Source organism: Mus pahari, chromosome 14, assembly GCF_900095145.1.
Source record: "Mus pahari chromosome 14, PAHARI_EIJ_v1.1, whole genome shotgun sequence".
Classification (NCBI taxonomy): domain Eukaryota; kingdom Metazoa; phylum Chordata; class Mammalia; order Rodentia; family Muridae; genus Mus; species Mus pahari.
This window is the reverse complement of record NC_034603.1, coordinates 38,476,168-38,503,451: the sequence shown is the minus strand read 5'-3', so window position 1 is coordinate 38,503,451 and position 27,284 is coordinate 38,476,168. Positions and strand designations below refer to the sequence as shown.

The 27,284-nt window shown below is 52.2% G+C and overlaps 6 protein-coding genes across 10 annotated transcripts in view; 3 read left to right on the top strand and 3 right to left on the bottom strand.

The window, feature by feature from the left end:
- Window positions 1–6: 6 nt before the first annotated feature.
- Spag7 (sperm associated antigen 7) lies at window positions 7–4,645 on the top strand. The gene is made up of 7 exons (XM_021213106.1): window positions 7–226; window positions 3,167–3,234; window positions 3,390–3,478; window positions 3,586–3,670; window positions 3,773–3,862; window positions 3,965–4,121; window positions 4,222–4,645. Exons 1-7 carry the CDS (start codon window positions 142–144, stop codon window positions 4,329–4,331), a joined length of 684 nt encoding a protein of 227 aa, XP_021068765.1. The 5' UTR covers window positions 7–141; the 3' UTR covers window positions 4,332–4,645.
- A 1,360-nt stretch (window positions 4,646–6,005) lies between these two features.
- Window positions 6,006–13,233, bottom strand: Eno3 (enolase 3). 4 transcript variants are annotated; one of them, XM_029545747.1, is made up of 12 exons: window positions 12,768–13,233; window positions 10,407–10,493; window positions 10,069–10,164; window positions 9,883–9,941; window positions 9,661–9,730; window positions 9,165–9,298; window positions 7,564–7,786; window positions 7,250–7,447; window positions 6,855–7,056; window positions 6,451–6,559; window positions 6,247–6,305; window positions 6,006–6,156 (listed from the first exon to the last, which is right to left on the bottom strand). In XM_029545747.1, exons 1-12 carry the CDS (start codon window positions 12,844–12,846, stop codon window positions 6,087–6,089), a joined length of 1,386 nt encoding a protein of 461 aa, XP_029401607.1. In that variant the 5' UTR covers window positions 12,847–13,233; the 3' UTR covers window positions 6,006–6,086. The 4 variants fall into 4 exon arrangements, with proteins under 4 accessions (XP_029401607.1, XP_021067664.2, XP_021067666.1 ...); XM_021212005.2 differs by lacking the exon at window positions 12,768–13,233 and adding an exon at window positions 11,602–11,941; XM_021212007.2 differs by lacking the exon at window positions 12,768–13,233 and adding an exon at window positions 11,120–11,208.
- Window positions 13,234–13,743: 510 nt separating this feature from the next.
- Window positions 13,744–16,510, top strand: Pfn1 (profilin 1). Its single transcript, XM_021212204.1, has 3 exons — window positions 13,744–14,045; window positions 15,399–15,591; window positions 16,146–16,510. Exons 1-3 carry the CDS (start codon window positions 13,914–13,916, stop codon window positions 16,241–16,243), a joined length of 423 nt encoding a protein of 140 aa, XP_021067863.1. The 5' UTR covers window positions 13,744–13,913; the 3' UTR covers window positions 16,244–16,510.
- A 422-nt stretch (window positions 16,511–16,932) lies between these two features.
- Window positions 16,933–21,138, bottom strand: Rnf167 (ring finger protein 167). 2 transcript variants are annotated; one of them, XM_021212202.2, is made up of 9 exons: window positions 20,432–21,138; window positions 20,275–20,355; window positions 19,034–19,159; window positions 18,850–18,937; window positions 18,617–18,707; window positions 18,357–18,462; window positions 18,151–18,244; window positions 17,514–17,594; window positions 16,933–17,437 (listed from the first exon to the last, which is right to left on the bottom strand). In XM_021212202.2, the coding sequence occupies exons 1-9, from the start codon at window positions 20,513–20,515 to the stop codon at window positions 17,145–17,147; spliced, it is 1,044 nt and encodes a 347-aa protein (XP_021067861.1). In that variant the 5' UTR covers window positions 20,516–21,138; the 3' UTR covers window positions 16,933–17,144. The 2 variants fall into 2 exon arrangements, with proteins under 2 accessions (XP_021067861.1, XP_029401608.1); XM_029545748.1 differs by having other exon boundaries at window positions 19,086–19,159.
- Window positions 21,139–21,359: 221 nt separating this feature from the next.
- Window positions 21,360–24,043, top strand: Slc25a11 (solute carrier family 25 member 11). The gene is made up of 8 exons (XM_021212183.2): window positions 21,360–21,603; window positions 22,135–22,287; window positions 22,373–22,579; window positions 22,740–22,830; window positions 22,920–23,010; window positions 23,091–23,190; window positions 23,270–23,321; window positions 23,446–24,043. Exons 1-8 carry the CDS (start codon window positions 21,509–21,511, stop codon window positions 23,599–23,601), a joined length of 945 nt encoding a protein of 314 aa, XP_021067842.1. The 5' UTR covers window positions 21,360–21,508; the 3' UTR covers window positions 23,602–24,043.
- Window positions 24,044–26,913: 2,870 nt separating this feature from the next.
- Window positions 26,914–27,284, bottom strand: part of Gp1ba (glycoprotein Ib platelet subunit alpha) — a 2,168-nt gene continuing 1,797 nt past the window's right edge. Inside the window, exon 2 of the mRNA XM_021212683.1 lies at window positions 26,914–27,284. Coding sequence (XP_021068342.1) covers window positions 26,914–27,284 — 371 coding nt within the window.

Here is a 27,284-nt window from a genome sequence, read left to right as displayed (position 1 = left end):
CGCCACGCAAGTCGCCGGCCTCGCCTCGCTGCCTTAAGCGGGGCGGAGCAGCGCGGTTTTTCGCTGCCGACGTATTTCCGGCCTTAAAGGCATTTCGCCCTTCCCTTTAAAACGCACCGCCCCCTCTCACTCATTCCCAAGATGGCGGACCTACTGGGCTCCATCCTGAGCTCCATGGAGAAGCCACCCAGCCTCGGTGACCAGGAGAGTCGGCGCAAGGCCCGAGGTGAGGATCCCAGATTCACAGCCGCGTATCTTCGCCCGATTCTTGGGACCACACTCTTCCCCCTTTGAATAATGCCACCTCCTACCCTAAAAGACCCCCCACAGGCCACTTCTGAGACCCTCAGAGTCCCTAAAAGGCCTGTCGGCCCGCCCGCTGATTTTTGCAAACAATGATTGGCTACCTCAGCCTGCCTTCTGCCTCCAGTCTCGTCTTCAAATCCTGGCCTTTTGCAGTCCTTGTTTGCGATTGGTCAAGGAGCCTGCCTGTCTGCTGTTGGTGAGCTCTGATTAGTAGGATGACTTTCTTCCGATTGGAGGATGTCGTATCCATCGCCTCGGTCCCGCGAACCTCCAGTTCTAGTACTATTGGTCTTAGGGCACGCCCATCCACCCGTCTGTTCCCCTCTATTGGCTAGCTCAACCAAAAGCTCCACCTTTCAAGTGTTACCTTTTCTGACCGACCTCAGCTCCTCCCATTGGTTGGCTGGATCCTCCTATCTTTATGCCCCTTCTTGAGTTAACCCAGTCCCTCATACCTTCCACAGCCCTTTCCTAACTATAGCCTTAAATTCCTGTGCTGCCCAACTAGATCGTGATGTTGATTGGAGAGATGAGAATGCCCCGCAGGCTCCAATTCGCCATCTCTCCTCCCCAGCCCCCGCGCTGAGTAGCTAACCAGAAAACTCGCTGGGGTTTGGCAGCCAGGGTAGGGTGCGGCCCGAAGAGACCTACTCAGTATTGGCTCGGAGCGCATGTGAAGGACTCTATAGAAAGGATAGCCTTAGGTGCATCCAGCTCCCAACCACGTGAGCTTTGATCGTGGATAAGTCTCCTGCCCGCACCTACTACCCATCTGCCCAAAGGAGGCAAGACAGGATGCTTTCAGAATGTTCAAAGACTGTTAAATATCTGTAGTCCCTTATTTACAAAACTTGTGAAGCCAAAGATGCTCATCAAGGAGATTACAGACCGTGTCTGGGACGTTTATTAATGATCACACGGAATTTTAATAACCAATTAATATACATGTGTAGGAAAGATTAATTGGGAGTCCCAGGCTAGTCTGAAATGAGCCGAGCAACAAAGAATAGGTAACTCAGTAAAAAGAGTAAAGTCTGTTCGAAAGCTATGGGAAAGCAGAGCTTAATAGGAAACAGGAGTTAGAGTTACTTAACATTCAGCTGAGTAATAGGTGTGCTCCCATCGGTCAGAATTGGAGACTTTAGCCACTTGCCTCGGGTCTCAGGTTACTAAGCTGAATTTAGAGCCCAGATGTGAGCTCGTAGCCTTAATGTTCTTATGCTACCTCCCAAGATGCAGAAAACAATGAAAGGCCAAGATAGTGAAGTCAGACAGACTTCAGTCAAGATAGTCAGACAAGCTTCTAGTTTGTCAGGTCTTGGACTCTGACATCTAACTGGACAGGAGGTGACTAGGCTCAACCCTCCAGCAGCTCATAGCCTGGTCAGGAGGTGGGTGAGCTGGACAGGAGGTGAGCAGGGGCAACCCTCCAGCAGGTCATAGCCTGGTAAGGGAGACGGGGGAAAAACAAAACAAGAACCCCCACGTCTTTAGCAGTGAATGTGCTTAGAGCGTAGAGGAAGTCTTGACTCATAGTGAGGATTCAGTGTTTGCAAGAGGAGGAAGAACATTCCTGAGAGAAGGAACAACATGTGCAGAAGCATGGAGTGACTAGAAAATAAGAAGAGCTCAGTGCCACTTGGGGACCCAGCCGTGTGGAAGAAGCGAGCTAGGATTTTGAAATACCAAAAGAAAGGGGAAAGGACATTTGAAGCTGAGGAACAGGAGGAAGATGTGTATGCCCAAATCACAAGAGGCAGCAAACCCCTACCATGGGAAGCGACAGGCATGATAAGGAACCAGGTTAAAAGTAGCTGAGCAGGCTGGAGAGATGCTCAGTGATTAAGACTGCTCTTCCTGGGGACCTGAGTTAGATTTGCAGAATTCACATCAGGTTCCTTACAAACTGCCTATAACCCCAGCTCCTGGGGGGAACCTGATATCTCAGACCTCCGTGGACACTTGGATTCATACATAGACGTATATGCATAATTAAGATAATAAAAATTAAGGAAAAAAGGTAATCTGACGGCTGGGAATGTTTCTCAGTCAGTGGTGAAACACTTAGCATATGGAAGGCCCTAGGTTCAATTCTCAATACCACATTATTCAGTCCTTGGCTAGCATATCTGTAAGTTTGAGGCCAAGTTCATTGAGCTCTTTGTTTCTGACATCTTTAAACTCCATAACTTTCTGAGGTCTTTATTGCCACTAAGTTCCATGTCCTGGTTCATCTTGGTAATTCTCAGAGGAAGTCAGGCTGGCTCTGAAGTAGTGCCCTGCTGCTGACTGGCTTGTTCCTTGGCTTGCTAGCACACCCTGCTTTCTTGCACACCCCAGGACCACCTGCCTAGGGCTGGCACCACCCACAGTGGGCCGGGCCCTCCAATCGCCACCATTGATCAAGACAGTGTCCCATGGACTTGCCTACAGGCCAGCAGTCTCATGGAATCATGCTCTCCAGTCAGGTTCCTGCCTCTCAGATGTCTTTACCTTGTGTCAAGTTGACAGAACAAAAACAGGATGGATGAGAAAGGTGTCACATGAGCCATTTTAGCTTCAACCTAAGCTTGGGGGGTGGGGAGCACTGTAAAATGTAGGAAGTTTGTTTTTAATTAGAGCACTCAGGAGGCAGAGGCAAGCTGATCTTTATGAGTTCAAGGCTAGCCTGCTCTACATAGACAGTTCTAAGACAGTCAAGGCTACATAGAGAGGAAACATCAGGGAATCCTTGGTGAATGGACAGTAACCTTCCTGTCCAAGCCCAGCACTTCCTCATGGTTATCAGACTGCCTTTAACCTGACCAGCTTGCTACCCATGCACCAGCCCTGACCTCGTGTGGTCCTTTCTCGCCCCTAGAGCAAGCTGCCCGTCTGAAGAAACTACAAGAGCAAGACAAACAGCAGAAAGTGGAGTTTCGGAAAAGGGTGAGAACAGCTGGGGCTCAGAGGCAGCTTCTGGAAGGGTCTGCAGGAAGAGCTGGGAGGCTGGGAGAGCAGTGGGAGGTGTGGCGGGGCCGTCCATCAGCCCGGGAGATCGTGGAGCTGTCATCTCAAGTCCTCCCCCTTTTGTTTCTCCTAAGATGGAGAAAGAGGTGTCTGATTTCATCCAGGACAGTGGACAGATCAAGAAAAAGTTTCAGCCTATGAACAAGATAGAGCGGAGCATACTGTGAGTGTCTCTGGGCTTGGGGAGGCAAGAAATGAGCCACAGAGGGCGTGGACGAGCCCTTGGGGAGCAGACTCCTCACGGCTCACTCTCCTGCCTTCTCTTTGCAGACATGATGTGGTAGAGGTGGCTGGCCTCACATCTTTCTCCTTTGGAGAAGATGATGACTGTCGTTATGTCATGATCTTCAAAAAGGTGAAAAGCCTGTCCCCCTCCCCCTCAGCCTACCCCTGCACCTGAGGGAGTGGCATCCCGCATAGAGTTGGACCTTGACTCTGCCTTTCTCTTCACCTCCAGGAGTTTGCACCCTCAGATGAAGAGCTAGACTCCTACCGTCATGGAGAGGAGTGGGACCCCCAGAAGGCTGAGGAGAAGCGGAAGCTAAAGGTGAGCTGTTCCTGGCAGGCCCTGGAGCCCATAGCCATCACCTGGAAGAGGCCATCTGGGGTCAGGGCCTTGAGCACAGGTACCCTACCTCTGTGCCCTTAGGAGCTGGCTCAGAAGCAGGAGGAAGAGGCAGCGCAACAGGGACCCGCGGTTGTGAGTCCTGCCAGCGACTACAAGGACAAGTATAGCCATCTTATTGGCAAAGGAGCAGCCAAAGATGCAGCCCACATGCTACAGGCCAACAAGACCTATGGCTGTGGTGAGCCATGGCAGGAACTGGGGGAGGGATGGGGGGGGAACGTAGTTTGGGGGAGGGGAGCAGAGACTGAGGTCTTGCCCACTCTCCCCTCTGCTGCTAGTTCCTGTGGCCAACAAGCGGGATACACGGTCCATAGAAGAGGCCATGAATGAGATTAGAGCCAAGAAACGTCTGCGGCAGAGTGGCGAGGAATTGCCAACTACCTCCTAGGCATCCCACCCACCTTGCTTTGACCTCCAGCAAGGCAGGGGCATGGAGGGACAAGGCTGCTGCTATCAGGACCCATTCTGGAGCCCCATTTCTAACCTATGAGGCCCTGCCAGCTGTCACTCAGGCTGGAGGAGAAGCAGGTGTTTATCACTGCTGGAATTTGGATGTATGGGGTGTGTGTGTGTGTGTGTGTGTGTGTGTGTGTAAAGATGTGTGAGTATTTAATCTGTATTATTCTCTATTACCCTTGGAACTTTCTTCCCCCTGGGCCTGGGGTTACTTTACATTGAATAAACCCAATGTTTGACCCAATGTTCTGACTTGTACATGGAAATGTGGATACTATGCCAGTGATGGCACATGCCTTTAATCCTAACACTTGGGAGGCAAAGCCAGGCAGATCTCTGTGAGTTCGAGGCCAGCCTGATCTACAGAGAAAGTTCCAGAACAGCCAGGGCTACACAGAGAAACCTTGTTTAAAGAGAGAGAGAGAGAGAGAGAGAGAGAGAGAGAGAGAGAGAGAGAATAAATTGTGGGTATCACCTCCATAAACGTAGATTCCACAGTATAACGTTGCTGTTTGTTTAAGCTAACTAAAGATGGCCAATTATTAGCACTGCTACTATGACACTTTCACCTATTTCTATTCTTGTGGTGCTAGAGATCGAACTCGGGGCCTCATGACTACTGGGCACTCATCGCGAAGACAGCATGTTGTCTCTTTTTGTAGATTATGTGTATGAACGTTTTACGTGCATGTAAGGATCTGCACCGTGTGCATGCCTGGTGCCTGTGGTGCTCTGGAGAGGGTATTGGAGTCCCTGGAGCCGGAGTTACCAATGGTTGTGAGCTGCCAGGCCAGTGCTGGGGGCTGAAGCCTGGTGCCGGTAAGAGCAATGAATGCCCCTAACCACTGAAGCCCCCTAAGCTTGGAATTTTGAGACAGGCCCTTACTGCATAGCACAAGTGGCCTTGACACTTGCTATCCTGTCTCCATCTCCCAAGGCCTAAGATTACGGATGTAAGCCACCACACCCAGCTAAGAGACCTTATTTTTAAGGCTGAAGGCAGGCATTTTGTGTCCTGGCTTTTCCAGTTGCTAACTCGGCTGTGTTGCGTAAGGTATACTCAACACAAAGTAAGGTATACTTTGTGCCTTGGCTTCCTGGTGTGTAAAAGGGGGACAAGAATGGTAAATGGCCAACAGGACTGTTTGAAAGCTTAGGTGGGTTAATAATGTCAAGTATTTTGAACACTTCAGATCCTCACAGGCTTCACTGAAGTGGTAAATGATCTCATTATCCTTTAATCCTCGAGAAGCACTCAGTCTGGCTGCAGCATGATCCAGATCCCTCTAATGCTGGGAGCACCAGGACCCTCCCTTGGCCCCTCTCCATCCACCGCTGTCTACTCAGGAGCCGCTTCCACCTTCCCGTCTCCTCTCCAGCTCCTTTTCACATAGAGTTTTGCTTTCTCTAGCTTCATTCCAAACTTTGAAATTCTCTGTTCTACATCCAGTGAGCTTTCAAATCCCTTACTTCCTTGTCACAGCAGGTCACACGATAGTCTCTGCCTTCTTCCGTGTCTCCCACCCCCAACCCCCAACCCCCAACCCTGTCCTTCCTGGCGAGCTTGTCATTCATTCCTTCCTTCCTTCTAAGGAGCACACCATGGTCTTGTTTGGCAGTGTTTATTTCTGAGAGAAGGGCTTGAAGGCCTGTGTCTTTCCTGTGAAATCCTGGAGTCTCCAGCTTCTCATTTGGCCTTTGGATTACGGAACTTTCGTCCAGCAAAGACAGCTTTGTCCCCAAGGGCCTCCTCAATCCTATAATACAAAAAGAAAATCAGAGCTCCTACCTTCTAACCCAGGAGCGCCTTCCTCTCCCCACGGTCTAGGCCTCTGCACAAACTGTACCTCATAAGCTGGTTGTATTTTGCCAGACGCTCTGAACGGCAGGGGGCACCAGTCTTGATCTGAGGTGGGAAAAGGGTTTGGAGGGGTTGCTTTGGGGTCCCAAAAGAGCAGGCTATAGTGGTATCCAACTTAGATGACTCGAGTGATACCAAGGTGACCAAGGAAACTTGGTTAGGTACCCAGTAGAGGGAAACTCCCGAGTACCTGTCCTGTGCAGAGTCCCACCACAAGGTCAGCAATGAAAGTGTCTTCGGTCTCCCCAGAGCGGTGGCTCACCATCACTCCCCAGCCATTAGACTGTGCCAGTTTACAGCTATGTGGGAAAGACATTTAATGAGGCCTTATGTGACCACTGCAATAAGAAAGCCAGGGGCAGGCAAGGTAGAACTTTCCGTTTGTTTGGGCAGTGACTAAGTTCTTTGGGAAGTAGGAGAATACAATACAGAAGGGAGATTAAGGGACATGGCAGAGCCACAATGGCAAAAGTCTTAGAGCCAAGCCGAGGGTCAGTCATAGGCTTGAGTAGGTCAGGAGCCCCGGGAAAGGCACTCATGGGAGAGCAGCAGCAGTGGCTGGAGCCGGGGGAGCCCGAGTCAGGAGGCACTCACGCCTGGATGGACTCTGTCACGGAGCCGATCTGGTTGACCTTCAGGAGCAGGCAATTGCAGGCCTTCTTCTCCACGGCCTGAGCGATCCTCTTAGGGTTGGTGACCGTGAGGTCATCTCCCACAATCTGGATGTCCACCCCAGAGAGGAATGAGGTCCATGTGGTCCAGTCATCCTGGTCAAAGGGGTCTTCAATGGAGACCACTGGTAGGGAGTTGGGGCATAGATGGGGTTAGAGATGGGGCCTGATTGAGGGATGATAGGTAGCAGAGGTTAAATGGAGGCTATGGGTGAGCTAAGGATGGAAAGGACTGGAATTGTGAACAAGCCAAATACCAAAACCCGTGCTAGGTAACTGCAAAAGACAAGGGTGGGGGAAAGCACCTGGCTGTCTCACCGGGATAGTTCTTGATGAAGTTCTTGTACAGCTCCCCAAGCTTCTCCCCACTGATGTGCCTGGCAGGATCATCGGGTGACTTGAAGTCCAGATCATACTTGCCGTTGCGGTAGAATTCAGAGGCCGCTACATCCATGCCGATCACCACCTTGTCTGGGTAACCGGCTGCCTGGATGGCTGTCTTTAGCAGCTCCAGGGCTAGGAGAGGAGCAAGAGATGACCTGAGACTCCAGTATCGCTGTATCTGCAGCCTCTCCTTCCCCCCACCTCAGGAGTGCTTAGGTGGTCTCCGCCCCAGGATGTTCAGCACTGACCCTCATTGTTCTCCAGGATGTTGGGTGCAAAGCCACCCTCGTCCCCCACATTGGTGGCGTCCTTCCCATACTTGGCCTTGATGACCCCCTTGAGGTGGTGGTAGACCTCAGCGCCGATGCGCATGGCTTCCTTGAAAGAGCTGGCTCCCACCGGCAGGATCATGAACTCCTGCATGGCCAGCTTGTTCCCAGCATGAGAGCCGCCATTGATCACATTGAAGGCCTGGGACATAGAAGTTGGTGCTCAGAGCTCAGTTGCATAGGGGTCAAAGGTGAGAGGGAACTGGAGGTGGCAGCTGTGCTCTGCTCTAGCTCAGTGGTCTAGGATGCAGCATTGCACTCCTAAGAGTCTTTCCCTCTTTCTACAAAATGCTAACAGTGCTTACTTCCCTACTGCTCTGACAGTTAAGGGAAATCAAATATACTTATGACAAGGAATAATTGTATGGCATTCCAAATGCATGACTTGTTTCACTCTCAAAATACTTCTGTTAACTGTACACTCTTATAATTTCTTCTTTACAGATGAAAAAAGTGAGGGATAGAGGTTAAATAACTTGCCTAAAATCACACAACTAGAAAATGGGAAAGGCCAGGGTCTGAACCTGGCAGGTATCTCCAGAACTGTAACACATTCTCCTTAGTAACAATAAATGGTAATATTATTATTACATTCTATCCCGCCCACTCAGAGCTCCAAGGATAGAAGTGACTGGGGCAGCAAGGGAATGAAGAGAAGACAGAGGATGGACACACAGACGGAAAAGCTGGGGACTGGACAGAGTGGGCTCTCTGATGGGAAAACCTCAGCACTCCAGCTCAACGTGTTTACTACCCAGGGCCCAGCGTGTTTATTATATAGAGTTGAACACAGAAGTGGGTTACTGCATACAGATAAACAAGGAGGTGGGGTTTAGGGTACACAGCTGAACCACAGGAACAGGTTTAGGGGATCTTGGTAAGAGCAGTCTTTGTAGAGGAGCAGTCTTCAGACTGTAAACACCCAAAGGGGAAGGAGCTATGGTAGACATATGCACACACTCTCAACACGTGTGACTTGGTCACCGAGGAAGGGGGAAGGAGGAAGGCTTCACCAACCCTCTGAACCTTAGCCTGCGGGGAAGGCTTTGCCATTCCTCCATGGGTCTGAGGCCCTGGGGCCTTTGACAAGGCTGGCTCATGTCACATTCACCCAGGACTTTGCATACTTGGGGCTCTTTCTGTACCCTGCAAAATTCAAGGGGCTACTATTAAGAGGGCAATGTTTTAAGTAGTCTCAGAGGATACAAAGATCTTTGCCCTGAAGATGCTTTCAAATCTGACTGACTGCGGAAATGAGACAGGAGACGGAGGAGTGAGCTCTGAGTAGCCGGCCTGAGCCTGGAAGGGACCTGGCGAGGGAAGGAAGCCTCAAGAGGGTTACCTTTGGTGGTGGAGAGGGGGAGGGGCTGGAGCACAGCAGAAAAGATTTCATTTCAGGAAATGCTTCTCTGGAAGGCAGGATTTGAAAAGGTAGATTTTCGGGGGGGGGGGGGGGCTGCTCACACATTCCTAGCTAGGGAAGGGCAGCTGTCCTAGAGATTCTGCACAGCCACACTCACAGGCACAGGGAGTACGAGGTCGGGATTCCCTGCAAGATCTGCGATGTGTCTGTAGAGAGGGACCCCTTTCTCAGCTGCTCCAGCCTTGCAGACGGCCAGGGACACACCCAGGATGGCGTTGGCCCCAAACTTGGCTAGAGGGAGGCAAGTGGGGAGAAAGCATGAGGGTTCTTAAAGGTTTGGGGCTTAAGTCCTTGGACATTCCCTCCGGTCACCCCGGGAAGAAGCTTCCTAAACCACTTGACATTAAGATTTTGTTAACTCATCTCTCTTTCCTGGACTGTGGATCTCTGGGAGTTCACCCCCACTTCCCTGGGCCAAGAGTTTCACATGTGTCTACTGCCAGGCCTCAGGAAATGCCTGTGGAATGAATAAAAGGCTACCCAGCTACGGTGTGCCCAAGATGTGGGACAGAAAGAGCCCGGGCAGCTGTCAGTGGTTTCTCTCCCACCCTCGCTGTACCCCAAACCCTTCCCACCTCTGGAGCCTCACTCACACTTATTCTCGGTCCCGTCCAGCTCAATCATAAACTTGTCAACTTTTTCTTGATCCACAACACTTAGTTTCTGGAAGAAGCAGAGGTCGGATTTCTCAGGACTCAGTCACGTAACGTGCAGGATGAAGGATAAGTGAGACTACTCGGAGTGGGGCTACCTGAGGGAAGGCACGGGGTCACAGGGAGGAGGGAGGGGGAGCGGGAGCTGGCTCCTCCACTTGCCTTTTCCAGCAGAGCAGGACCTAGAGTCTTGTTGATGTGCTCCACAGCCTTCAGCACTCCTGGAGGCCAGAGAATGGGTTCAGATTTCTAAGTGGGTTAGGCCCTTGGCTTTGGGTTCCCGTCCCCTATCCCTGTCCTGAGTCAGCCCACACGGGCTCCTTCCGTGCTGGGTTAGTCTTGGCTCACCTTTCCCCAGGTATCTTGCTTTGTCTCCATCTCGGAGTTCCAGTGCTTCATAGATACCCGTGGAAGCTCCACTGGGCACAGCTGCTCGGAATCGACCTGGGCAGGAGGAACTGCAGATCAGAAGGAGTCTGCCCACAAAGGTCTGGGGTCACCTCCCCTGGACCCAAGAATAGGAGCAAATACAGAGAAACCCCTGCCTCCCCCAGCTTTGGAGCCAGGAAGAGAAGAGGGTGTGGGGGGAGGGAACCTCTGATGAAGGACAGGATGTGGCTCTTGGGGAAGGAGCAGGTGAGGTTGAGGGTTTTCTGAGGCAAACCCATTCGGCAGGCCTGTGTTACCCTTGGCTGTGTGCAGGTCCACCTCCACCGTGGGGTTGCCCCTGGAGTCCAGGATTTCCCGGGCAAAGATTTTTTGCATGGCCATGGCTGCACCAACAGGAGATGTAAGTGAGCAAGAGTGGACAGTTGATCCCTTAAGGAACTAGAAATCCCTTGCCCTTTTAAGAGTCTTCTCCACCCAAAGATGGCAGGTGCTGGAGCTAAAAATACCCCATAAAAAGGTCACAGACCAAAGAGGAAGGCAGACTGGTCCCTTCCCCCCCCCCCCACTCAGAATAGCTCTTGTTCCACCCTCCCAATCAGAGAATCAAGGGCTCATAACTTTATAACTCCCCAGATGACACCACTCCCTGAGTACCTCACCGAGCTTATACCTTCTTGCACCTTTATGATCAAGTAATCTGCTTGCTACGTCTTCCTGCCTCTCCAACCTGTCTGGTTCTCTCTGGTTCTCACTGTCCCATTCCCAAGTCCTCCTAGACCCCAGATTCTCTGCCTGGCTCAACTGTGTTTTCTTTATCTACTTTCCCATTCTTCGGAGCTTTCTTTCCTGTGTCTGTCAGAACCCCTCAGTATTTAATTCTGCTTCCTCCAACCAGGCTTCTCTCAAGTACCCTCAGTCCTAGAAAGAAAAAAAAAAAGCCCAAATTCCCCTCACTTTTTCCAAGCCAGTGCCACCCCACTCCTGCACTCCATGCAACCTTTTACCAAACCTGGAATGCCTTCCTTGGAACTCTGAGTGGAGCGGCTTGTCTAGGTAGCAGCTGGGACAGTGTCAGCTCACCCCCTCTCATGCTGGGCATTTATCTCCAAGCCACCCTGTCCCCCAGCCAGCCCCGCCTCTCTCATTCCATCCTCCTCCCCTCCACGACGGGCAGGCAGCCAAGTGCCCACTGCAGCCCAAAGCAAAAACCTCTGACCTGGGGCATGTGCCCCCTTCTCAAAAGTTGCTGACTGTCCCTATGCATTCTCTTCCTGTCCCCCAATAAAAGTCTCTACTTTGAGGTCCACTCTTTGGGAAAGCAGGAGAGAAGCTTCATGATGGGAGGGTCTTTCCCCTCAAACTTACATTCCACTCTTGCAAAGGTTAAAGAGGAACCAGTGCCCTTTTAGAAAGGCCAGGGGTAACCTGAGCCCTGTAGGCTGAGGAGGGGGCCTAGAAAGGGGGCTACAAGTGTACACGTGCTCCACTCACTCGGAGGCAGGCGGTGCAGGCCGCACAGTTGGGGGAAGGCATCAGTGATGCTGAGCAAGCCCTGTGGTCTAAAGTCGACACCCCTCGACCAAAGAAGGCCAGCACTTTCACCTCTCAGGGTCCTCAGAACAGCCATTCCGGCACCACTCCACCCTATCCTCGCTTGGCCAGTGATGAGCGATGAGAGGCCAGGAGACGAATATAGACCAGCACTGAGCGCTGGCCCGGCGCCCGACAGATACTGCTGGGACAGCATTTATGTCCCTGCGTGAAGCCTAAGTGGTCAGGAGCCCTTTTCCCCACCGACTGTGGGCGCTTCAGCGCTCAATCCTTGCCTATCAAAGAATGGTGTTATATCACTAATGGGGAAAAAAATTTAAAAAAAAAAAAAAAAACATGAATGGACGGGAAAAGGGGATGACCCTTTGTAAACTCTTGGACGCCTGTGGCCACTCTGTCCATCCATTTGCAGCATCGCAGGAAGTGAATCTCTGCACTCGGTAACTCTCTCCGCCTTGGCAGGTTTAGGGGTCTAGGGCTAGTGTGGGGTCTGCTCCGCGTTTTATGGGAGCCTGGCGGGCCGGCTGGTTTCCCAGGGCGCCTCCTCTTTTCACTCGCCGGCGCTGGAGCTGGTGACTCATGCGGCGGCCGGCTCTCGAGCGCTCCTCCCCGTCGGCCCTCCCCTCAGGGTCGCCCTCCTTGCCTCCACCCTAGGGTCCCCACCTGCCGTGGCGTCCCTGTCCCGCCCCTCCTCTCTTATCTCCTGCCGCTCCCTGCGGGATTTTTCCACCCCCGGGCGGGAGGCGCGCAGATCAGAGGTCAAAGGATGGCGGGCGCAGACCGCCACGTGCCCCAGCGCGGCCCCGCCCGTGACTCAGCCACGCGGCTGTCGAAGAACCTGGGCTGGGGGGGGGGGGCGTGGGGAGCCAGGATTTTGGGATGAACGTCAGGGAATCCAACCCGGTTCCAAAAGGCAGCGAACCAAGTCCCTCCACTGGGAGAGGCTGCACACCCTGGCGCCCCTCCTCCGAGGGACCGGAAGCGGCCGAGCCCCTCGGAGGCCAGGGTCCCGCGTGAGTCCTTTACTCCCTCCAGCCTCACCGGCCTGCCATTCGCCCCCAGACCTGCTCGGCGGCGAGTGAGCTGACCGCACATAAATACTTAACAAAAGTTTTGCTGGAAAAGAAGAAAGCCCCAATGGGTCCAAAGTGGAGGGGACTTTCCTCTTCTTATAAAAGTTGTCATTCTTGGTACTTTAGTATTCTTCCGCCTTGAAAAATGAGTCCCGTCGTGTCACCCGGCTGGCGCCCCTATTCAGTGACCTCTGTAGACAGGGTTCAAGCATGGGGCGAGGCTGAGCTGGAGCGGATCCAGCGAAGGGAATGATTCCTCAGGAATATAGGGACGCGCTCGAATGAACCCAACGTGTGCGTTGTACACAGCAGACGGCTGGGACAGGTGCCCTGGCTGGAGAGACCTTTAGTACTGAAAATGACTAAGAGTGTTATATCAATTTCACTTTTGCTCCCTTATCGTTTAGGTAAATGTGGAGAAGGCAGCAGTGCACAACCCGGGGCGTCTGCCCGTCCCGCCTGCTGGGGACGCGTCTTCCCTCTTAGGAAGGTCCAAATGTGTCCCGGCAGGCGCGCGCTCGCGCAGCCAAGCCGCTAGCCCCAACCGCCCCACGCGCTGGCTTCTCACTGCCCCGGCGCAGGCGCGGGCGCACGCGCCGCCGCCCGCCGTTCCTTCCCTCCCGCGGAGGTGGGGGTTGGGGGGTGGAGGAATGATTCGGTTTAACCCTGGGTTCCCCGAACCCACTTTAACTTGCTCAACCTTACTAATTCCCCCCCCCCTTTTTTTTTTCTTTCCTTGCTTCCTCTGGCTTCCTCCTTCTATGGCCAAGTGGCAATTCAGGATGAATCGGAGCGAGCCCTAACCTTAACCTCTCTCCTGCCACCACCACTCTATAGCCTTTCGCGTGGCTTTCCATCGAACTCGGCAAATTTTGCAAAAGGAGGGGGGGAGGGTTTTTTAAAATTGCATTTGCAAAAGTTCGCTATCTGGCCCGGCGGGGGGGGGGGATGGAGGGAGGGAATGGGGCGCAGGCCCCGCCCCGCCGCCCTTTGCAAATAAAAATCTAGAGGGGGGGGGAGGAGCAGGAAGTGGCGGTGCGAGGGCTGCTGCACAGCTAACAGAGCCGCGTTCCGGACGGCAGCGCGTGCCCCGAGCTCTCTGCCTTCCCCCGCCCGCCAGCCCGAGCCCGAGCCCGCGATCCCAGCAGCAGCCCGCAGAGCAGCCCCAGCAGCAGCGCCATGGCCGGGTGGAACGCCTACATCGACAGCCTTATGGCGGACGGGACCTGTCAGGACGCGGCCATCGTAGGCTACAAGGACTCGCCCTCCGTCTGGGCCGCCGTCCCCGGGAAGACCTTCGTTAGCATTACGGTACTGCGAGGCTCGTGCGGTCCCGGGCAGTGACCGGCCTTAGACCCTCTGGGGGACTTGGGTGGGGGCGGGCGCAGGCTAGCGAGGGCAGCGGGAGGCCGTGATCCGGTCCTCTCCCCTCGGCGGCGCGAATGGCGGCTGCGTGAGACCGGGCTCCTCGGCGGCCCCCCGGGCTCTACGCCCCTCGGCGGCGGCGCCCATCTCGCCCGCCGCCCCGCTTTCTGCGACGGGGCGTTACATCCGGGGCTCAGGGCGGGGAGGGGCGCGGCGGCCGGTGCGGCGGCCCACTTCCGCCTCCTCCAGGGCGGGGCGGGCACGCGCTGCAGTTTTAGCCCGGGATTAGGATCGATGAGGGGCTCGGGGAGCCCGGACTCCCCTTCGGGCCGGCGGCTCGCTCGCCCTCCACCATTGTTTCCCCGTACGCTGATGGGAGCGCCAGGCGCGTGGCCTTGGCCCCGGCCGGACCTCGGTGGCCACCCTGCCCCTCCCAGCTCCGTTAGAGGGCGAGGCCGCCACACACACACCCCCCAAGTCGGCACGTTAGCCTCAACATTCCTGGGAGGCCGATCCCGGAAGTCCCCTCGCCCTCCCTTCCCGCCATCCGCCCGGGCCCGGAGTAGGGGAACTTTGTGAGAAGTTCTGAGACGGTAAAAGTGAAGGAATAAGGTTGCTGCTGTCCGTACCACCACCTTCCCTGACCACACTGCCCGGAAGTGGGGAGGGGGAGCGGAAGTTCGAATGGGGGGGAAAGGGGATTTCCGGGCGGGAGGGTACCGGATATAGGGGTTTGGGGTTTAAGGGGGAGAAGGAGAAAGGTTCTCTGGGATGTCTAGACTCACACACAGACTAGTGTCCCGCCCTTATAAACTTCTTAAACTTAGCCCCCGGAGTCAGCTTCCTTATCCTGGGGCATAGCTACCTGGGCCTAAACTCGAGGTTACCGAGAGACCCAGGCGTCCGGGCTCCTAACAACGCCTGCAGAACCTTTGACCAAATAAGGACAAAGTTACTTCTCCTCCCTTCCTACCCCCTCCCTTCCCCTCTCCGCTTCTGCTTTTCCTGAAGGACTGTTCTAAGCATCCAAAGGCTCCCCCTCGATCATGGATCGATTTCTGGTACCCAGCATTTGCTTTCTCTATTAAACATGAAGATCTAAGACTTCAGAGGAATAGTTTTTCCTCCTTGGACCTATTTACCAGACTTTAGGACCATGATCGTTCTCTGCTATACCCACTGTGGTACTGGGTTTTTCCCCAACTTTGATGGTGTGCAGGAAGCACCTCCAACTCCACAGTACATAAGAGGACAGGCTGTGCAGGTGCACTAACTTAATGAGGTGATTGATTCTTTTAGCCAGCTGAGGTTGGTGTCCTGGTAGGCAAAGACCGGTCAAGCTTTTTCGTGAATGGGCTGACACTTGGGGGCCAGAAATGTTCTGTGATCCGGGACTCACTGCTGCAAGACGGGGAATTCACAATGGATCTTCGTACCAAGAGCACCGGAGGAGCCCCCACCTTCAATGTCACTGTCACCATGACTGCCAAGAGTGAGTTTGACTGATTCTCTAGCTTTGAAATCCCTAACCTTTTGTTAGTCACCTTATGTGTCCTCGGTGTCAAGGCTGCAAAGTGTTTACTCTGCTGGATGTGGGAACCTTGGATGGTCCTTTGGGTTCTGCCCCTGGCTCCCCATCTTGTAAGGAAACTAAGTTACGTTACCTCCTAAGTCCCTTCTTGCTTTGAGCTTTTTGAGATCAGCTTGCTTAGGGCAGTTTGTTGGAATCTTAAGTCAGCATTTCGCTCTAATCTCGAGTTCTGTAAAGACTTGAGGTAGGAAGCTCATCACAGCAGTTCCTAGCCACCTACAGCCTGAAACTTAGAAAAAGTTTGCCTTTTTCTTTACCAGTCTTAAAGCTTTTTTTTTCCCCCTTCTTTGAAAAGCTCTATTGTTTTAGGGTGACTGACAGCCTGCCTGTGCATGGGGGGGGCTGGTTAGGAGGGATGAGGTTAGGTTACAGCCCCCGGGGCCAGACAGCTGCTCAACAGCTGGCAGGGTTGAATTGTGACACCTGGGTCCTAGCTTCCTCTTTCTCTCCTCCAGCGCTAGTCCTGCTGATGGGCAAAGAAGGTGTCCACGGTGGTTTGATCAACAAGAAATGTTATGAAATGGCCACTCACCTGCGGCGTTCCCAGTACTGACCTCATCTGTCCCCTCCCCCCACCGTTCCCTTTGGCTTCTGCACCCCCTTCTTTCCATACACACACATACCATTATTTTTTGGGCCATTACCCCATTTCCCTTATTGCTGCCAAAACCACATGGGCTGGGGGCTGGGGCTGGATGGACAGACACCTCCCCCTACTCATACCCCTCCTGTGTGTGTTTGGAAAAATTTTGTTTTTGGGTTTCGTTTTTTGTTTTTTGTTCTTTTTTTTTTTCTGAATAAAAAAAGATTCTACTAACAAGGACCTGTGTGGCTTGCACTTGGCATTAGTTGGGAGACAGGCACGGTGACCCACCTCAATTAGGTACCTGCTTCTTGACTGTGTCCAGAGTGAACTCTTACTCCCAGGAGTCTCCTTTTCTTCTCTCAGCCCCTCCCTAAGTGGGCGTTCTTCCATGTACTTAGTCATGTGACCTAGGCCCCTCTATAATGGTATTTCCATTTTCAGGCCCAGTTGAATTAGTATGTAATGGAACATAACCATGCAGACCAGAGAATGGGTCCAAGCCTGCGGGTGAGGCAGGGCCACTTGAGTCATCCTGTGTAGGTGGGGCTCCCCTCCCTGAGTCACAGCACATGTAGCTAGGGCTGTCCCCCTGACAAGTTAATCCTATGAGGTGATTATTTTTCCAGAATCTCACCTGTGTAAAGATGATCTTACTCTTTTTTTTCATCCACAAAAAAAAAGCAATTTATTAATCCAAGAAGTGAAAACCATGTCCCTATGGCTTCTAGCCCCCTCCAAAGGATGAGGCTGGGTTCATGAACCTGGGGTGGAAATGTCCCCTATCCCTCACCCTCAGCTTCTCAGCTTATTAGACTGGAAAAAGTTTGTGCAAATAGGTCGGTCACCAAGGTACCAAGTAATGGGGGTGTCAGGCCAGGGCAGCAGATGAAGGAGAAGGTGAGGGATCTGTGGAGGGCCCAGGAAAGACCATGGGGGCAGGGGCTAGGGATCCAAAGGAGGTGGGAAGAGTAGGGCTAGAGCCCAGGAGTGGGGTCCATTCTGAAGCAGGTTGGTCCCTTGGCTCCCCTTCATCACCTTCCTCTTGCTCTTGGGTTTCTTCCTGCTCCTCATCCCCAGGACCCCGATGGACAGGCTGTTTGCAGATGGGGCAGGTCTTTCGGGTCTGAGTGAGCCAGGGGTCCACACAGCGACTGTGATAAGCTGTGGAGTGGTTTATATGAAGTGCCTGGTCTCTACAGGTTGGGCAGGAACAGACTTGGGCACACATGGGCCTTACCATGAGCACAGGGAAGTACTCGAAGCTTGTCCCCATCCTCATATTCATCCAGGCAGATGGCACAGACGTCATATTGATCTCCTGGGAAAGGGAAAGGATTCACTAAACTATTGGCAATCAAGCCCAAGTAAACTCACTGTACAAGTCTTTTTTTCCCTGGTTTTTTACCAAGCCAAATGCAAATTTAGGGCACCACATAAAATCTTGGGGCTAGAGGGGACAAGCAGAGATAAGGGAAGTGGGTTGGGGGGTGGGAGGGGAAAGCAGAACTGGGAGGGGCAAGGCTTTTGCTATAGCCTTATATGGTACTGGAGGCTCCAAGTCTAGATAACCCAACCCCTCACCTGCTTGCTTTTGAGTTCTCCTGGCTCCTTACATCTTTTACACTCTACACCCCCCCACACACACACAAGGTCAGAAGTTTCCTTTGTTCATCTTTGCTTTCCAGCCCCTGCTCTACCCTACCTCCTTTGCTTGTGCTTGGTTGTTTTTTTTTTTTTTTTTTTTTTTTTTTTTTTTTTTTTTTAAAACCAAGCAAAGGTGGCACCTTTCTGGTTCTTTGAACCCCTTATCTACTTATTGGGTTCAAAAATCCTTCAGGATGAGGCCAGCTAAGAGAAGGCCCTTCTGCCCGTACCTTTCTGATAGTCATGGGTAGGAATCTGTTTCAGTTGCTCTTTGGTAAGTCGGTTCCGTTGAAGCCGTTTCCGGTGCTGGATGCAACGAACTATCTAGGGATAAGGAAGAGGAGTGGACCAGGCTTAAGAAATGACTGAAAAAATGCAGTAGATCCTCCCCTCTACGGATCCAGTCTGGCATTGTAAGTTCTTCTCAGCTACTTACCAATACTGTTCCCATGGCCAAAACCAGCAGTCCTACAATCCCAGTGAAAGGAATGAGGTAATAGCCCAAGGGGAAGCTGTTGTCTGGAACCAGAAGCACCCGAGCCCTGAGGAGAGAGACAACCTCAAGCCAGGTAAAATAGGGTTACTGGCTTGGGACAGGCATAAATGAGGAGAAAGTCAAGACAGACCAGACGAGGAAGAGATCGTGAGCCTGAGTGGAGAGGGAAGAATGGGAAGAAAGGGAAGAAAGCGTCCTACCCCTTCTCATAGACAAAAAGGGCTCGTAGGTACTCTGCACTTCTCTCTCCGATAAATACAGATGGGATCCAGATCTGCTGTTGGATTTCCTCTGTAAGGAGCAGGATATTAAGGATTTAGCCTTCTGTTCATCAATTCCCTGAAACTGGCTTTTGGCACTTTTTGCAGATCTCAACCAACTGCCTTCCCACTCAACTCCACGGTTCAACCAGTAGTGCCGACTTCTTCCTTACCACTGTTCCACACCATGTTTAGCAGTTCATTGGAATTCACATTGTGTACCACAGCTGCACCATACCCAGCTTTCTGAGCATTGAGGACCTAAGGAGGCAAAGCGGGAGGGATAGAGTTGTAACCCTTTCTTCATTTCTGCTGTCATGTACCCTGCTTTCTACCTCCCATTCCCCATTCAGCAACCTTGAGGTCAAAGTTGCAGTCGAATCTTCGAAGCAGTGCAATAAAGACTGACCCATTGACCGGGGCTGAGGGTGGCGGGGCAATAGGACCGCAGGCATTTTCTGGGTGGGCCTCCACAAGGAACCCCTGAGGGATGAAGGCAAACATTTTTCATCTTTAGTTCTGTCTTCCACAGGACCTACCAAACAACACTATATACTACTATCTGCATCTGCAGCTCTATCATTGCTCATCCTGGAGGTATGAGCATCCCACCCAACTCTGAATCTACAACTCAGGTAGAAATGGTGACACATGCATTTAATCCCGGCACTTGAGACTACAGTGAGTTGGGACAGCCAGAGTTCCAGAGTCCAGTCTCAAACCCAACAGTAAACAACATCCCTTTACGAGAAGCTCCCTTAACTTCTCAGGGCTAGTTTAGTTCTGCTTTTAAGTTTCCCACTGACAGTGATTCATTCACCTTGCTCCTCATTCATGTCATTTTCACCAAGTTTTTTCACGTTCACCTTTCAAGTACATATAGCATATTCAATTTGCTTCATTTTCCAATTAGCCATCTTACAACTCTACTGCTATCTGTGGCCAAATGAGTTCTTGCTATGTGGCAAGAACTTTGTAATGAACTACTACAGACATGCTTATCACACTAGCACGATAGCCCTAGGTTAATTTCTATTACCCATTTGACTCAACCCATTAAAGGCTGTCCATGGCCACCTATACAGACAGTAAGTAGCTCCAGAGACACTGCTGATAAGCACCTGCTTTCTATCTTAACCCATTCTCAGACTCCCTCTTAAACTTGGGAGTTCTAGGGGTTGGAGATGACTCAGTGCTTAACAGCACTGGCTGTTCTTCCAGAGAACTGGAGTTCAGTTCCTAGCATCTATGTAGCAGCTCACAACTGACTGTAACTCCAGTTCCAGGGGATCTGACATTCTCACACCTATGCACATGAAATAAAAAATGTGAAGTTCTAGAGGTGGACACTGTCTATTATCTCTGGATTCTGCGCTGGACATGATCATGCACTTAGGTTTTTCTGGGTTGGGGGCGCTGTTTTTGTTTGTTTGTTTTTTTTTTTCAACCTAGAATCTCATACTAGAAAAAGCACCCTATCACTGAACTATATCCACAGTCCGATGCATTCCGCTGCTAACACCACTATTTCCTACCTCCCGAGCACGGCCACTTCACCCCTGCCCAGGATGCATAGAGGGAAATGGGAAAGGCATCACCTGGAGTCCCTCGTCGCTCAGAGTGGCCCCAAACAGAGCTGGAAGGTCTGCGAAGTCCATGCTGGCATTGTGCTCCGAAGTCTGCAGACGGAACAGTCCGTGTTTCAGTCTGAACCCCATTCTCAGCACCCAGTCCCCGTCCGACCCTCAGACTCACCGCTCGGATCAGCCCTCGGACAGGGGCTGCTCCCCACAGCACAGTAGCCACGACAACAGGAAGCGGGAAGGCCGCAGGGTGCATGGCCGCGGGAGGGGGAAAGCTGAGAAGGTCGCGTCCTGATCGCAGGAGCAGAAGCCGAGTCCTGCGCCCTCTCTGCCTCTCCTTCAGGATCCCAGGGGTCCAACCACCCCTAGGTCCCACTTCTCAGCTACATGGGGGCGTCGGGGAAGGAACTCCGATTCAGGAAGGGAGCTATCAAGCCAGCTTAGCGGAGCTGGGAGGGGAGACAATGTATCTTTCCGTAGTACAGAAATCAGACAGAAAAGGAGCGAAGGCAAACAGGTAACAAAAAAAACTTCGGGAAGGGTGGGAGGAATCGCAAAGAGGTGGGACTTCCGGCCAGGTAGACCGTCTTCCTATGCCCCCGGAAAAGGGTTTCCGGTAAGAAAGGCCGCTCTCAGTATTGGACGCTCAGGGCGGAGGACTTCCGGTCCCGAGAGGCCGGTTGAAAGCAATGTTTGACGTGTAGAAGGTGCCTGCGGAGATGGAGGGAGCTGCGATGCTCAGGAGACGATCTAGTTTTTTTCCCCTTAGTCCCCGAGATCTTGGAGCTGCCCTGTTTACAAACCTCTCCTTCGTCTGGGCGCCACGGTACGTTCAAAGTATCGCGAGAGTGCTTGCCCCCCTTCCAGCCCTCCACCCCCTTTCGCCGCTGAAATATATCGCGAGAGGCCTCCTAGCCCGAACTCGGCTGACTCACTTGTTCTCGCGAGGTTTTCAAACAAACTTTTTTTTTTTTTTTCTTTCCCGCGATTCCAATTCGGGAGGGGCGGGAACTACAGGGTAGCTTCCTAAGTCGGCCACGCCCCTTCATCTTGCATCTTGGCCCCGCCTTCTTCCCGGCTGCCTTTGCGCTCCGAGCCTGCGCCCGCCCCAGCCTCCCGCTGGAGCCAGATTTGCCTGTCGGAGGGGCGTGCGCGCGCGCGCCCTCGCCCTGTTGCGCGCTGGTGTCACCTTGGGCGCGAGCGGGGCTGTACGTGCACGGGACCCAAAGCCGAGGGCCATCAAGGGGCGATGGCGGCGACGGCGAGTCCCGGGGCTGGCCGGATGGACGGGAAACCCCGTACCTCCCCTAAGTCTGTCAAGTTCCTGTTTGGGGGCCTGGCTGGGTAAGCTCAGGCCCCAGGGATGGGGGAAAAGGAGGAAGGGACGGGAGCAAGCACCTGGGCCCAGTGTAACTTGGGGTGTGTTGCAGTAAATGGAGCCGGTGCGGGGTCCCTGATGGGTTGCCAGGATCTATTCATCCAACTGGGCTACGTTCAAGGGTCATTACCCCGTGTTTCCACCACCTTTGCTTCATTGTGCCTGTTTGGGTGGTGGGTCTAGGTCATTAAAGGCTTTGTTAGAGGACTGCTTGGCGTCCTAGGATGGGGACGCCCTCTCCACCTTTCTTTAGACCGCCTGTAGTCCTAATTCTGCTTGAACCCTAAAGAACTGCCTGAGGCATTTTGATTTGCATGCCCTTTACTGGGCAACTGGACTCTTCTGGCATGTTGCCCTTGATGCACACACTAACACATATGGCCATCAGCCTCCTGAATCCTTAGTTGCTTGTCAGACCCTGACCTTTGTAACTTCTTGCCAGGTTGCAGTAGAGTTGGAACAACTGACCTCTGGTTTCCTTTCCTGCCTCACTTCAGGATGGGTGCTACAGTTTTTGTGCAGCCCCTGGACCTGGTGAAGAACCGGATGCAGTTGAGTGGTGAAGGGGCCAAGACTCGAGAGTACAAAACCAGTTTCCATGCCCTCACCAGCATCCTGAAGGCAGAAGGCCTGAAGGGCATTTACACTGGGTACTGTGGCTTCAAGTTGGGGAGGGAGGTTGTTGGTTGACAGGTTCAGACCTTGGCCTGATGTGTTGACATTTCTACTCCTCAGGCTGTCAGCCGGTCTACTGCGCCAGGCCACCTACACCACTACTCGCCTTGGCATATATACTGTGTTGTTTGAGCGCCTGACTGGGGCTGATGGTACACCCCCTGGCTTTCTCCTGAAAGCCCTGATTGGCATGACTGCAGGTGCAACTGGTGCATTTGTGGGAACGCCAGCTGAGGTGGCTCTCATCAGGATGACTGCTGATGGCCGGTGAGTTCTGTGTCTGAGCTTAACTCCAGCCCCATTCCTGGAATCTAGGATGATGTTGTCTATATCTACATCAGGGCATTCACCTGTGCAGGCTTCCCCTTCTTTGCTCCTATGGACCCTGGGCTGTCCTGATCTTGGCCTTTCCCTGCCTTTCCCCCAGGCTTCCAGCTGACCAGCGCCGTGGCTACAAAAATGTGTTTAATGCCCTAGTTAGAATTGCCAGGGAAGAAGGAGTCCCCACGCTGTGGCGGGTGAGTGCAAGGGTTGGAGTCTTGGGGCATGCTGGGTTAGATCTCTGGCATTTTTGACTGTCTCCGTTGCCTCCACCCTCCACCTCCAGGGCTGCATCCCTACCATGGCTCGAGCTGTCGTTGTCAATGCTGCCCAGCTCGCCTCTTACTCTCAATCGAAGCAGTTTTTGCTGGACTCAGGTGAGAGACCCAGAGCTGAGCACCTGAGCCTGACCTGAGCTACCTGAGAGTTGACTACCACCTTTTGCTTCACCTCCCAGGCTACTTCTCTGACAATATTCTCTGCCACTTCTGCGCCAGCATGATCAGTGGCCTCGTCACCACTGCTGCTTCCATGCCTGTGGACATCGTCAAAACTAGGTGAGTCTGCAGCCTGGGACTAGAGAACGTCGGGAGGACCCCCTTCCTGTCTTTCATGTTCATACTTCCTCTCTTTCAGGATCCAGAATATGCGGATGATTGATGGGAAGCCAGAGTACAAGAATGGGCTGGTGAGGAGGTGGCGGGATGGGGGGAGCTGGGTGCCCTGGGAGGAATGTGAAGGAAGCTGGGGACAGGGTACAAAGGGCTCGAGACCAGGTCCTAGCCCCAGCACTTGCCTGCCTGTCTGTCTAGGATGTGCTGCTGAAAGTCGTCCGCTATGAGGGTTTCTTCAGCCTGTGGAAGGGCTTCACACCATACTATGCCCGACTGGGTCCCCACACTGTCCTCACCTTCATCTTCTTGGAGCAGATGAACAAGGCCTACAAGCGTCTCTTCCTCAGTGGCTGATCTGCCATGGTCCCGGGAGTAGTGTGCCAGGCTTCCAAGTCACCCATTGCTATTACAGTCGCTATGCCCTGGGGACCTGGATTTTGCTACCCTGGGCTATTCTATTTATTTTCCCTCTCCAGTGTGGTTTTCTCCTTTGTGGTAAAGAACTTAATCTGTTTCCCCCCCTACTCCAGCTTCCCGTGCTTGGCCTGATGCTTAGGGTCGTTCTGCCCCGGCTCTTCCTGAGGAGACCTAAGAAACACACTGAGGATTTCTAGTCTCCTCTTGGGTGTTAGATTCAGGGCACACAAGACAGCAGATCCCTCTCTCTGGGGAATCCAAGGCAGAGCTGAGGAGACAGGAGAAAGCAGAAACTGTCAAGATGATCGAAGGGTCTGTGGTGGAAGGATGTGGCCTTCTTCCTCCCTGAGGACTTAATAAATTGGATTGAAAATACCAACCCCAAATCTGGATAGTCTTGAGGATCATAGGGGGAGGTCGCTGCACAAAGAAGCCGAGATCTCTGGAAAACAACCTGGAGTTTTTAACAAAATTATTAAAGTCGCCTACCGGTTTTATGAAAATGCTGTGTACAGCAACAGCTGACAGAAAAGAAGCGGCAGCAGCAGCACCGAGCGTGGTGGCACACGCCTTTAGTCCCAGCACTCGGGAGGCAGAGGCAGGCGGAGTTCTGAGTTCGAGGCCAGCCTGGTCTACAGAGGAGTTCCAGGACAGCCAGGGCTACACAGAGAAACCCTGTCTCAAAAAACCAAAAAAAAAAAAAAAGAAGAAGAAGAAGAAGAAGAAAACTGGGTCTTGTGTGTGCTTGCAAGCCATTTGTCCCAAAATGCGGCTGACTCATAAATTACATCACAGTTATCAGGAAAAGCCTCTGGGATCTGCCTTTTCAGTATCAAGAGGGAAGGGATAACAAGTCTAAATTGAAGCAGGGCATAGTGGTGCATGCTTTTTATCCCAGCACTCAGGAGGCAGATTTCTGAGTTCAAGACCAGCCTAGTCTACAAAGTGAATTCCAGGACAGCCAGGGTCACAGAGAGAAACCCTGTCTCAAAAAACCAAAACAAAAAACACCTGGACTTCTGTGGGCCTGAGCCACAGTGGTTGAGTGAGAGGTCCAGAGCTCTTGGGGGACATAACAGAGTCAAACCCAAGGATTGAGGCAAAAAGAATATTGATCAGAAACTGGGTTGGCTAAAGTGATAATTTTTCATCCATTTTGTTTTGGTTTTTTGAGACAGGGTTTCTCTGTGTAGCCCTGGCTGTCCTGGAACTCACTCTGTAGACCAGGCTGTCCTTGAACTCAGAAATCCACCTGCTTCTGCTTCCCAAGTGCTGGGATTAAAGGCATGCACCACCACTGCCTGGCTTTTCATCCATTTTTTAAGAAGTGTGATTCCCAGGTTCTCAAGGATTCTACAGACTTGTTGGAGTATAAAGGGCTATGGAAAGGTCAAACCAGGAGACGTGCTAGGCAGCCTGAGGGCTGTATGCCAAGCCACAGAACAGGCAGGCAGCAGGTGCGAGCTGTCCCTTTGGCAAAGCCTTAACAAAAAAGATGGTAGTGCAGCATCTTGGTGCCTCTGCTGCTACTTTCCTTAATCCTTCCATGCACAGCATGGCTTAGGCCACCCTAGGTAGCACCTGGAGACATTTGAAGCCTGCACCTTTACTTAAGGAGTTTAAAGTCCAATAAGAAGATGTGGGGACATTTGGAAATGGCTATAGCAGTGGACTGCACCTTACCCAGCTTAGGAGAAAGACTTGTTCATGGTAGTAGTGAGGTATGCTGAGAAGGAAGCAGAACTCTTAGCTAAAGTGAGGATGGGCTCAGAAGACTACTGCTGGTACAGGTGACCCATGAGACATTTCAGGTACGAGGTACCATGAGAAATGAAGCTGAACACTGTGGTGTCACATGCCAGGTCCAGGTCAGCAACAAGATGAGGACCACAGAGGCAAATAGGAGCCAGAGGAGACCAAGGACATAGAAGCCCAGGGGGAGGAAGCAGCCAAAGTCAGAATTGAGAAAAGGGCTGCTTTCAGACGGTGAAGTCCATGAAGAAAAGGGTTTGTCTTCTACTTGGAAGAGTTAATGGCAGGAAAGAGATTGACTCAGGTTCACCGGAAGACCTAGAACCATCTGGAAAAGGGCATTCTGTAGATGCTGAAAAGTGTAACCTTCCTTCCCTTATCTGGCCCCCAATCCCCGAATTAAACTAATGAGGTGTGGAAGAAGGCCTCACTGGGAGAATCGATGAAATTTTGGGAGAGAGAACGATGCTGTTACATCCAGCTTTAAAAGCAGCAGACTTGGGCTGGAGAGATGGCTTAGTGGTTAAGAGCACTGACTGCTCTTCCAGAGGTCCTGAGTTCAATTCCCAGCAACCACATGGTGGTTCACAACCATCTATAACCATATGACAGTGTACTCATATGCATTAAATAAATAAACTCTTTTAAAAAAAAAAAAAAAAAAAAAAAAAAGCAGGAGACTTAGGACTACAGACAAACCCAACAGTCTGCCACATCCTTTCCCAGTCCCACTGACCTGGCCAGCAAGGAGAGTTGTGTTCTAAAGACTGAGTGTGAGAAACCCACCTCTCCTGCAGCCAGGCAGGTTTTAGCACTGCCTCTCAGCTCTAGAACCTTTTGTATTCTAGACTTGATAGTCGAGGTAGCCTGATGGGAAGATAAACCCTGCAGGAGACGAATCACTAAAGTGGAGGCATTCTACCTGCCCACCTTCAGCTACAGCTAGAGGAGGCTTGTTGGGGATTTGGGGTCAGGATGATAGCAGTTGGGACTTTGGGAATTCTTGTAACAAGTGCTTCAGCCATTCCCATCCCCCCCCCCAAAAAAAGCTACATTTTATTTTAAAAAATACTTTTATTATACAAATGATAACATTGGTAGAAAACCAGAAAGTGTTAAACAGGGAAAAAATACTCATGATATTTAGGGATAGTGCTCCCATCCTGGTTAATGGCTTTCCAAGTTTTCTTCCAAGTATGAAGGAGCGGGAGCCATGCTCCATTTCTGTTTGCTTTTTTTATCTTTTCCCCCCACAAAGTGGTAGCAGTGACCATGTAGCCTGGCAATGTTCTGAGCAACATAGGGAGGTTGGTCCTGTGACCACCCAGTTACATCACCTCTATCTCTTGATTTGGATCTGGGTGCCTAGATGTAAAGAGGGGGCTTCAGATAAAGGAGAAGTGACTAGGAGAATAGGATGTTCTGTAATGGTCTCAACCTCCCATCCTAGTTAGATGCTAGTAGAGTCCAGTGAAGTCTTAGGATCTCCACTCACTGTCACAGACTATGGCCTGAGTACCTAATGCCCACTGTGCCCAATAGGTCCTGACCACGACCCTGACTCAGAGCTGAGGGTCGCCTTCCTGCTATCAGAGGCCCCACACGCCCATTAGGCCTTACCCACAGGAAAAGGCTAGACCGGAAAGTAGGGAGTGATCCTTGAAGGAAGAGCAGCCAGGCCCGGGGCATAGTTACTTGCCTTGCCCTCTGCACCTCCAGGCTTGTGGTGTGAGTGCTTGTGGCCAATGCAGCAGATTGTTCCATGTCCAAACTCTGTGGTGTCACATGCCAGGTCCAGGTCAGCAACAAGATGAGGACCACAGAGGCAAATAGGAGCCAGAGGAGACCAAGGACATAGAAGCCCAGGG